The 12,147-nt window shown below is 40.8% G+C and overlaps 1 protein-coding gene across 1 annotated transcript in view; it reads right to left on the reverse strand.

Annotated features, from left to right (window-relative positions):
- brsk2a (BR serine/threonine kinase 2a) overlaps nucleotides 1–12,147 on the reverse strand; it is a 137,492-nt gene that overhangs the window by 14,396 nt on the left and 110,949 nt on the right. Inside the window, exons 6-11 of the mRNA XM_026364712.1 lie at nucleotides 9,145–9,178; nucleotides 8,938–9,006; nucleotides 7,300–7,446; nucleotides 3,989–4,020; nucleotides 2,107–2,271; nucleotides 930–1,027 (exon numbers count right to left, since the gene is read on the reverse strand). Of these exons, the coding sequence (XP_026220497.1) occupies nucleotides 930–1,027; nucleotides 2,107–2,271; nucleotides 3,989–4,020; nucleotides 7,300–7,446; nucleotides 8,938–9,006; nucleotides 9,145–9,178 (545 nt within the window). The remainder of the gene's footprint in view (nucleotides 1–929; nucleotides 1,028–2,106; nucleotides 2,272–3,988; nucleotides 4,021–7,299; nucleotides 7,447–8,937; nucleotides 9,007–9,144; nucleotides 9,179–12,147) is intronic.

The following is a 12,147-nucleotide window of genomic DNA, read 5'->3' on the forward strand; positions in this document are numbered from 1 at the left end:
GAACACAGCGCACCTGACACCTCCGTGCAATAATCCTCAGGTTTGTACGTGCTCATCAGTTTTGTGCATTACGCGTAAGTGTTTTAGTGTTTTTAATGGTGTATATTGCAGATCACATTGACATTTTAACTAATCGTGAATAAGGAATTGCTTCCTCCCAGACCTTGAACTAATGGCCACTCTATCGACTGTATCACATTCACTGAGGATGGAGTCTATTCATCATAACGCCGGTATCTCACAGAATACACACACATTAGAACATAATAACACCTCTTGCAGTGCTCTTGTCAGAAAATAGACCTGGCAGAAGTCTAAGCATGGCATCTCTTTCTTTGCTCATATTTCAGTGGGTGGAAATCTGTGCTGGATTGTAATGTGTGAATCCAAGAGTATACATATATATATATATATATATATATTTTTTTTTTATTTTTTTATTTTGACGAGTTAATATCTTAACTAAAGCATTTGCAGCTGACAGTTAAAAAAATCTATGGCATATTGACACTTTCTATTCCTGCCACTATATTTCATTGAGAAGCTTGTCTATTTTCAATAAACAGAAAGCCTTTTTTTTTTTTTTTTTTTTTTACTAGGGAGCCAATCCAACGCTACTGGAGCTGATCCAATTTCTTGCAAGGAAGGCAAACACTGCACAATGCTTCAGATACTAGGAGCACTCATGAGTTACCTTCTTGCAGTAGTTATTCTTGTCTAAATTGGAGTGTTTTGTCTGTGAAAACAGCCATATATTCGACGACTGCTTTAAAAGGTTTTCATCTAAAGATTTTCGTCACAGTAGCAACATTTAGATACAGTAGTATTATTTGATATACTCTACTAAGCTCTTTTCTTTAGTTGTTATTCCATCATATGTTATATATGCTTTCATTTTTATCTATACTTCTGCTGTATTTTCTACTCACCTATCTCATTGCGAGGGGGAAGATTCTGGTCCTCCTGACTAGGATATCTCTCCTTACGGTCTAGTAACAGAAAGTAGATCATCTTTTCTTGGTTGTCACTGCAAAAGGAAGACAAGGAAAAGACTGTGAAGACATCTGGAAACTTTTAAGTACTTAAATATTAGTGACATAATCATGCATTTAATCAGATTACCAGCAAACCACTCATATACATGCATGCAGTAGCATGTCTGAAAGCCCCTAAAAACCAAAACATTCAACTGCTAAACTCTCCCCCTGATGAATATGCTTTAATCTTTTGGGTTCATTGTCAAACATCATTAACACAAAACTTTAGTCTTACAAATCATTAAGCCATCATATAATATTCAGCATATACTGTAATTTTAAGAAATGCCCTATCTCCATACACAGTTTCTGCTGTTGAGTTTATGAAAGTATCAAAACATTAGGGGTTCATCCTTTTCTCCCCAGTAAACCAGGAAGCCTAATATCTTTAGCCTCTAGGCCAATACTCTGTATGCAAAAGGCCCAGGGACTGGCCTCCGTAATAAAGACAGATTGGAAAGCAGTAGGAGGCAAAGAGACAAGGACCTGCAACTTCAGCTAAAATGAACCAGGGGATGGGAGATAGAGACTGCAGATTTTCCTCCAGTCCAGCACTATTACGGGACGCTCCCAGGAGGAAGATGGGGAGAGGGTAAAGTGATGGAGAAATGCTCGTTTAGCATTAAAGGGAGCGCAGGGCACATGTAAAATAGAGAGAATGGAGGAAGAAAAGAAACCAAGAACCTACAACGTGCTCAGTATCCTCAGCATAAATGCATATTCACAGGGAAACAAGTTGAACAAGTTATGAGAAACTTATTTACGGCTCCTGGCGTGTAAATTATCAGCCTAACAGGATACAATAAGCACAGAATCCTATAAGTTTGTCTGTACACATTACAGAACCATCCTTTAAATGCAGTCCACCACCTGCTTTTAATGTAATCCTACTGAAGTCTTATCCTCTTCTTCTTCTGTTCAGCTATTTTTATTTTTCCATATGTCAACACACACTGACAGTTGTTTAGGAGTTATTTCCCCTTTTTATGAATCATCATTCTTCCTGTATTTTATTAATCAAACACCTTTCTTCTTCCCATTCCACCCTGTTCCCCCTCCATTCACTCACTCATCTGAAAGCAAGTCCTTCAGTAGTTTGTTTTTGTCTCTGAAGCAGCCCAAGGAGTGCATACTGTCCAGTACATCTGGGTCCATATCGTCTGCTGAGGGCAAGCTGCGGATTGTCACCTTCCTGGGCACTGGCTGCTCTGGTTCTGGTTCATTCTTTCCCCCTCTTGAAATACCAAGAAATTAAAACACAGATAAGGACACTGTAAACAAATGCGTACTTACTATGGCTTACAAATGTATTAGACAACCAATTTTGTGAGTGTACAGATACAATGAATTTTTGCTGAAGAGAACATACAGTCTGTGTCATTTTGAGGTATGCCAGTGTGTGTTTGTCTCATATCTGGAACAAGATGTTTACCTCATTATGACCCTAGTTCACATTATGAAACATTCACAGTCACGTATTTTCCCCAGGTTTAGTCATTTTGCATGAAAGCATCACAGGGTGAGGAGGGGTCATTATGCTCACACTGCAGATGCAGATAGATAACTGAGTCATGCTGTTTTGCTATCTCCCTCTCTCTCTTGGTTTGTTTTTCCAAACTTTATTTCTTCATTACTCCCTCTTTCTTTTTAGACTCGGTTATGTTATTATTTCCTCTCTCTTTTGTCTTCTTGTGTCTAGGCAGCACACAGGCAGGCCTTGATTCTTTGGGACTGAAAATGAAAGGTTAATCCACACTGACACCATATTCTATCCTAGTCATTGGTTCTGAAGAAAACATTCAGCCTTCATTTCTACAAACATACCAGTAGACATAACTGTGAAATGTACTGCTGTACACTAAGCCGTTACGTTTAAACAAACCAAATGAAAAAGAATCCTTATATAAAAATTTTACTTATAACATAAATTACAGTAGGATTAACTGCTAGATTTGCTCAGTGTGTTTTTTGTTTTTGGTTGTTGTCACTGGATTCATGAGTATCATGGTTGTGGGGGTTCTTGATGTGGGACTTGATGTGGAAAAAAATGGTGAATTGTGAAATTATTGTATTTTGTGTGATTTAAATGTTTCATTTTTTCGCACTGACGGGTTGCTCCTGGCAAAAAGCCGCAGCCACATCAGTCAGACTAAAATTTCCCCCATTCATTCAGTTGCTCATACTTCATACATTCATTCATTCAGCCAGTCACTTGGCTCGTCAGATTGCCACATGGAGACAGAGAGCCAGGAAACTTCCTCGATGACAAAACGTACACTAAGTCGGTCTTCTCTCCCGGCACTTCTCTTCTTGTCTTTTTGTTTCCTTGATTTGTCTGTTTGCACGATGTTTCAGGACACAACAGTAGCCATAACTCTGCCCTGATCGAGATTCACCTGTGATTCATCTTTGCTCAAGTAGCAAAAGAATGTTACAAATCCTAATAAAATTCAATTGCTTTTTTGAGCAGGCTGACTTAAAAATAGTGACTCATTATTAGGATATGACTATTTACAAACTAAATCATGCATATGCATTTTTTATTTCCAAAAACAAACGCTCGTAAATGTACTATGACCTGTACCATATATATTTTTCCAAAAATAAATGCATTAGCCTCAAAAGGTGTGTACACTGTTATGAAAGTTAAATGGTGGGAACACTGAGGTCAGATCCTCCACCACATCCCTGCTTGCTCTCTGTCCCCTGCTCCGTGTTCAGTTGACCATATGCTGCACATCCCCTTTCATGCACTACAAATTTACCCCCACATCCCCAGTAGTGGAGTCATGCCCCGTTCAAATGTACTCTTGTGTACACGGCTGAAGCTCAAAGTCGTTTATCATGTGGTAGCTCCCCCGAGGTCTACAAACCCTGCAGAATAGGCTAAGAGCGGAGGAGTAGAGGAGTGGGGGGGGTGTAAAATAGAAGAAAAAAAGAGGATTACTTACATGTACCATGTGTGCTTCTGGATCTGTTCTAACTGTAAAACACATGACAAAGAAATGGCGGGTCAGTAAACAAACATTATATTTGATTTAAGTAAAAAACAACACAATTATTGAGTAATAGGATGAATACTATGAACACAGCATCCACTATATAATGTGTAAACCTTCCTGGTGCAGTAAGGCTTCAGTAAGTGTTGAAGTTTTTGACTAAATCAAAACAAAACAGGACAATATGGCCAGGATCATGGGAGTAAATAATGATACCTTTAAATACTAATACTACCAATGGGAGGCACCTATTGGGAAAACAGTCAGACAGAATGAGGTGCAGCCAGGAAAAAGGGATTTGGTGATACAGCTGAGCTATAAACAGAATATTATCTCCCTCGAACACACTGTTGACCCTGCCAAGCACTCTGGTCTAAAGGGAATCTCTTATTATTATTCTCTTCCCATTTCTCTTACTCATCCAAACACACACTTCCTGTCTCAATTCTACTCCTGTCATCACACTTAATGTGGCCACTTTTTCACCAACGCAGTCAACATCGTAATTTTGCTATGAAAGTAACAGCGAACCATAGGGCAACAGAGGAAGATGTCTGATAGAAGGACTCCACTGTGTTTCAGCTCTGCCCACAGAGAAGGACTGGATCACTGTCACTGCTGGGACTTTTTAAATTGTTCCTACTGCATTGTGGAACCACAGGAGATACACATAGCAGCTCTAATTATTGTCACTTATTCAGAGGCATAATTCTTGGGTACATGTCTCCATCAGTGTCTCGATGTGTTCACCATCCCATGGGCTCTCCCTCTTTGCTTTAGCACTGATGAAGGCCTTCATGTGATATTAGTGCAGTCTGCCGTGCAGACTGTAGGTGACTCCTGTCTGCCTCCACAGAGGTCATGGTATTGACAGAGACACCCTGCCTGTCAGATACAAGCCAGTGGGTGACCTACTCTCTCCCACTTTTATTGTAGGCCTAGAGGCAAGAGACAAATATCACACATAGGCCTGAAAGTGATGTGGTTTGAAATGCAGTATCACATCAATCTCTAAATCTGACAGCATAAATTCGTTCCAGCTGCTTCGCAGCAGGGAATGCTGTTGTATTACTGGCTTTGCCAAATGTGTGCAAAAGTGTGTATTCAAATATATTGATGCTGTGTGAATTAATTTCTGCAAGCATGCTTTGATACAAATGTGTGGAGGTCTGTGAATGTGCATGAATATCTCTCAGTCATACTGTATACTACTACATATTGTATAGCTTGATTAGGGCGGGGAGAAACATCAGACTGAGTGGACAATAGGGACCTGTTCTGTGTTAGAAAGTCTCACGAGCTTAGACAAAAATCTAATTTTTCAAAAAGATTTCAAACTGAAATCAAAAATTTGTAAAAATGTTAAAAACTGCAGTAATTGCATTGCAGCAAGTTATGTACAGTAAAGCAAAGACAAATCGCACAAGGATTGTTAGTAGAAGTCTTTAAAGAGTCATACAGAGTCAGTCATAATGAAAGAAAACTAGTGGTTTCTGTGAATCTGTCAAAAGCAACTATGCAGTAATATGTGAACGAGGTCAATTTGTTTGACACACTTCCTTTTCTTTCATTCTGACAACCTTGGTCCTTCACTTTCGCTGTCCCTGTGAGGGTATTATCTGTCTATGATGAACTGTTCTTTAATATAGTAAGCAAGCCAATCCTCTTTATTAGACAAGGATCATGAGGAGGCTGATTTTTCCAGGGTGTCCGTGTTCATTTGAATAGTGAAGACGAGATGAATGCGTCGAGGGGTCTTGTCCCATTTACCTCTGGGGGCCTCGACTACACAGGCAGGAAATGAGGAGATGGCTTTCACTGGGATAAGCCCCTTAAGCCTGGGTATGTGCCCTCCTACTCAGACTCTGAGGGAGACTTTGCTTTGTTTGTGTACTTGTGAGCATCTACTAACAAAAATCTAATTAACAAAAGGTGACAATGGACCTGAACAAAGCCAGTAGTTACGGTCTGATTATCCTATTGATTTCATTCAATAAACATTATTATGAAAAATAATCCCTATCAAAACAATGTTTCTTTATGTTCCTTCCCATCCTTACGTCTATTACTGAGAGGACAACACTCCAAGAATGGTCAATATAAAAAGCGCTATTTAGCAGTCTGTGAGTTTACAACACATCCCCAGAGCTCTGTTCAGGGCAGAGGGGCATAGACAGGTAGCATACTGTCTCCCAGCAGCTCTGACTACATGTAATACTTTGTCGAGGACAGTGCTGGAGTCTAGTGGACATTTCTAGGGCAGCTCAGGGTGACCTCTCCTTGTCAGGCAGTGAGAAAAGAAAAATTAAGCATATATTATACTTCTAACGTTACAGTATTTGGTGTATGCTCAGATACAGTAGTCAGCATCAGTGTGAATCTGAATCTTTGTTATTTTTCTATCCACTTTCATTATTTTCATTTCCCTTTGTCCATCTCTATCTCTCTCTTCCTTATATCCTAACTCACTCTGCCCTTCACATTTCCCTGTTCTTCAGCTTCCCTCCAGCCAACTTTCCCAAGGTGATCAGCTGCTGTGTAGGAAGGGATGTGTGATGAGTACACTAAATGGTGTAGTGGGAGTACACAAACTGCATTTTTCTCCTGAATTCACACCCTGTACTTGAAGAAGAACTACAACAGAATTCAGGATGGGGCTAACACATTTGAAACACAAGAAAGAAAAAAGAAAAAAGAACCAAACAATAGTTGGCTTGGCAGCACCAAGTTTTGATTAGCCACTTTAGTCTGAATGTGGATCTCTACCATCTTGCTCTCTCCTTGGAGCATTACAAGTTTTCTCAGCTTGCTGTGAATTTGCAAAATAATGATTTTCCTCCTGTAACCCAGACCTGATATCTGTTTTCTTTCCATGAATGCTGTCACAAACAGCATATGAATATGTTTTGCTGCTCCTACAGCATCATTAGTAAACACTGCTTGTGGTGGACTATGACTATGAAATATTCAATACAGATACAATCCAAGTCTTATTGAGTCACTGAGAATGGCTGAATTGCACATAATGAGGTGCAAAGAGTACTGCGTACCTTCATGTAGTATTAAAACAGACTATACATATTGCTTGAGAAGTTAAATATGTTTCCTTTTTGACCTTTCCTGTAAGCTATTTTCTAAAATATCATTGTACCATTAAGACGTCCCTTAAGTTGAACTAAGAGGCCAAGCCTTAGCCAGAAAAAGCAGCCATATGAACCAAGTCATAATGGCGGCTTTCCATCCAATCTCTTAAATGAACCGACCGTTAGTCTTTTGGAGGCATCCACTTCGATCATGCCACGGAGAAGGTTCTGACAGTCTGGAGGGATGAAGTGTGGCATGTGAAACACCCCCAACTTCACCTTCTCCAGCAGATTCCTTAGGTTGTCGTCATCAAACGGCAGCGCACCCTGGAGAGACACAGAGGCAGAAAAGGGAAAAGAAACTGGTAATGGTGGAAATGCTGATGGAAGAAACACAGCTCTCACTTTTTTTAATGGCAGCATTCGAACAGAAAATAAGACTTTACCCAATCAAGGGCAGAAGAGAAAAAGAAAAAAAAAAACAATATAAATGACTAACAAGGCTTGCCAGAAGAAGCAAAACCACATTTTGAGTCTTAATCTTGCACCAGGCTTGTTTTCTCAACTTGTTGAACCCTCCAATTAGAGCATTCTGCCCTCAGCCACAATGCAAAAATAAATAATAAACAGCGGTAAGCTGAAAACGGGGCTTTTCTAATAATTACCCAGCTTTCTCATTTACCTCGATCATTTAGCATTCTCTCATCAGAGTCATTTATCAGAGCCAGCTGACACCTCACAGATGTGGCTGTTTGATGAATGACAATCTCCACCAGAAGACAAGATGAAGGGGGAGAGAAAGGGGAAAAAGGGTGAGAAAGACTGAGAAATGAAGAGAGGTAGAGGGGAAAAAAAGGGCATGCTTGTGTAACAGATGATCTGAGTGCAGCCTAACTGCGGGGAAGTATGCGTGTCTCCCAAAATCAGACAAATGGTTTTCTTGTGAGCCAGACAACAACAGGACAAAACAGGAGGAAGACGGGATTCATCTGCAGTCCCATAACGACAGCGGGAAAAAACTTTTGTTTGGAAGGAGAGAAGTACAGTAATGATGGAGACAATGATAAACAACAGTACTTTTATGCAACACAGGAGCACAAAGAGGAATGTCCTTAACGCAAGTGTGCATCCAAACACGCGCACATGCCTACACGCGCGCATGCGGGACAGAACAGGATGAAGTGAGAGAGAATGAAGCAAAAACAAAGACAAATACACAGGGCCTGTGGCCATTAACTGCCCTGTCAGCACTGGTATTTATTTTGGGCTCTCTTCTTTCAGTTTGGCTGTATGAATTATTCATGGAGCAGGAGTGTGTAGCAACTACAGTACAGCTGTTGATGAAACAAAGCTTCAGGGCTCCATGGCTGGGGAACCTCAGACATAATGTAGCTGGAGAATAGACCCAATTATGGATACAGCATTGTCTGTGGATAGAGGATAATGAATAAAAAGATGCTTCTGTTCTCTGATCTTTTTCTGGTGTTGCGCAACAATGTCAGCTTGCGGGTGTCTCAGCAAAGACTCTCTGGTAAGACCTCCTACATGTGGGAATTTTGGATTTAACTTACTGAACCCTGAGTTTACATTTCCACTAGGGTCAACCTTGATTCAACAAGGTTGTGTAAAGTCTTTTCCCTTAAAGAGGTTCACTTGCGTTCTACTTCTGATCCATACAGTAGGTACAGTGGATAGACATCCTGTTCGCCAGACTGACAACACTTTAATACAGTGTATTAGGACACATTTCTGTGCAGAACGTTAAACTGTATGCCAGTCAAATCTCCGTCAGATGATAAAGAACAACATAACACTCACCACCAACAGGGCAAAAAGAATGACCCCACAGCTCCAGACGTCTGCTTTCCTCCCATCATACTTCTCTCCCTAAAGTCAAGATAATGTTTGTTAGTGGGTTTGAAAAGAGTTGGGGACAGAGTTGGTTAAAAATAAAATGGACCACTATGAGCATAAGCTAGTGCAGTAGAGTGGATACTAACTAATTAATCTGTGAGAATTACTTACCCTGATAACCTCTGGACACGCGTAGTGTGGTGATCTGTTGAGAAAACAACAGGATTGGTGCATAAATTTAGGAAGTAACAGAAAAAAAAAGGTTATTTAAGGACTTTCCATCGCCATTACAATACTGTGGTGAGTCAGGATAAAATAATCAGGACACGGAAAACATTAAACAGTCACACGCCGCTGCATGAGAATGTAAAAAGAACTATTCAGGCTCACAATAAATGTCTCCTGTGAACACAGATCAAGATGAGCTTTGGGAGAGTAGACATCCTGAGGGTGTTTGGATGTCTTCCTGCTTGCTCACTCAAGGGCATCCTCTCACAGCAGACAGTGAACAGACCCACTAATCTTTACAACACCTGGATGGGCTGACAGTAAACCCAATGACTAGATTGACACATCAATATTGTATGAAGATTTATGGAGCTACCCTGCAACGGCTGTTCCATAAGCCTAACGGCTATGGACGAGCAGTCCTGCTGCGGCGTGACTTGTTATTCTATACAGTGGCACTTTTCCTGTACTTCGACAATTCTTTTTTAGTGTCTTGAATTAAAAGTTATTGTAATGATTGCCTTACATGAAACTATAATCAGTTGAATGAATCAACCTTAGCAACAACAATGTTGATTTCCTCATGTGACTGCATGCAAAAAGCAAATCAGGCACATGTCTCCCTAAACCTCTGAGCCTGGTGATATTTCTTCCACTTCCTTCTCCCACTCTGTCTTATCTAATAGTAGGGTAGGATATTTGGCTCTAATGAAAGTCTATCTGAGAGCTGTAAACATGGCGCCCATTAGCTCGACTGTTGTCTTGTGTGCTCATGAATACCAGCTGTGACGGCCCGGCTTCCTCAGGCTGTCAAAATAATGGCCGATAACAAACACTGCCACCATGTCAACAGGGGAAGTTCAAATGCGAGCCTATGCAAATATGGCCTTGCTGATTGCAAGTGTCATAGTGCATTATGCAGATAAGCAAAGAATACAAAAAAAAAAAAAAAACAAGCCAGAGATTTGCACACGGTAAAAACACGGGAAAGAGTGGAATACAAGCATCTCGACTCTGTTGAGAACTGTGTTTGGACTGAATCCTAATTTGTCAGTATTAGAACACTAAATTAAATCAGTCAGCCATAAACCCGCAGTTTATGCTGTTCTCTCACAATGGGAGCCAAGCTCTTTGAAGTAAATGTCTACTCCTATTTTATCGGAAGAATCCTGTGGTGTGTAGTGGCCTCATTTAATTAAAGGTGTAAATAAAGTTCATTTAAATGTACTTCTTGTGGAAATGAGTAAAAGCAATACCTTGCATCTCAAACCGGACTAGGATAGTAAAAATGAATAGAAATCTGCAAGAATCACTTCCTTCTGACCAGAGTGAAAAGTGCATCTTTCTAACAACACTTGCACCTGGGTCTTTTCTTGCCGTTTGCCAAATCTCATTCACTCTCAGCCAACACCAATGAAATAACAAAAATGAACTCAACAGGTCAGAAATCGTGGCTGTTTTCAACAAATACAGTAGTTGGGCAAAATACTGCAGAGAGCAAAAAAGGAGAATGCATGGAAAGCTGTATTCTAACCTGAAGAGCTTTTGGACTGGGTCTACACAGCAAAGACTGGCCCACCAGTTCATACAAACATTCATCATGCAACCTCACAGCATACAGTACATTACCCACAGTTTGCAAGTAGATTATCACGATATGCTCAAGATATATGAGTTTCTATGTGAACAATGAAAAGAATCTGCAGTATTGGCCAGCAAATTTGAGGAGAAGCTCCGAAATGCAGCTCATCAGTATGAAAATTCATCTTTTCAAGCATAATTTGTGTGGCTCCTCACTGCATAGAAGCTAATTTCCTTTCATCAATCAGTGCAACAGAACTAAACAAACAGCAAGCACCGATGAACTTGCAGCTGCGCTTATGGAGTCAGAACGAGAGAGAGGGGTCGTTTGTGTGTGCATTCCTAGATCCATATTTGTATGTGCTTGTCAATGCATCTGCTCATCCATACGTCTGCATGTCTGCATATATTTATGTGCTCCGAGGTTCCCACAACTCTACCTGGGGCGAGTCTTCACTCAGCTCCATTACCCGTGGCAAATGGAATACATTTGTGTCAGGCTGCTGTGTGGTGAGAGGGGGCCAGATAAATGTGTTTAATTAAAAACTGTCATATGTACACTTAGAGATGGGACAGTCAGAAGTGCATGAATAATCAATAACCACAAACAGAGTGTAGGGCACATTTACACGTATTAGGCTCCAGCAGACAAACACAATTTGTGCTCACGCAGTTCTGCGAGGCACACATGCGAGTATAGCAGGAGACAGTGACGAAGCGGAGGGGAGAACGAAAACAGAACCACTTTTCTTAGCTGTGTGTGTGGTGAGTGTGCCTGCATCTCGGTTAGACAGCTCTGAGGTGTTCCCACCTGCAACAAGTACATTTAGCAGTTTGTGAATGTACGCAAAGGACTAAGCAGATTTACTGCAGCTGGATCAGATAGCAGAATCACTAAGAGCCGATGCAGAATGCACTCAAACAAAGATAGAGCCAGTCTACAGGATACTGAAATAACCTGAGTAAGAGCCGTGGCACTTTATGGCCTTTCTAGGAAAAGGAAACACTTCAGTGGGGTCATCATGGCTGCAGAATGACTCAGTCGTGCACATTGTACTTGCAAATAGCTATGTACACGCTCTCAGTTGTCCTGATCTCTACCGATGAGTCATGAGAGCTTAGGCGCTGTCCTACTGCTGGAAAAAAATTATGCAACAGTTTCAAGTGACACTTGGCTGTGTATCTGCATGCACATGCAGTGCATGTACATGAACTTGCGTGTGTATTATAGAGAGGAAGGGAGTCAGAGACTGATAGAGACTGACAGAGAGACAACTGGACAAGCGGAGAACAAAGGGTCTTAGAGGTCAGGGATGAACTAAGCCTCCCCAGCACTGTGCTTATGAGTACTTGCTGAATTGCATG

Source organism: Anabas testudineus, chromosome 6 (genome assembly GCF_900324465.2).
Source record: "Anabas testudineus chromosome 6, fAnaTes1.2, whole genome shotgun sequence".
NCBI classification, from domain to species: Eukaryota; Metazoa; Chordata; class Actinopteri; order Anabantiformes; family Anabantidae; genus Anabas; species Anabas testudineus.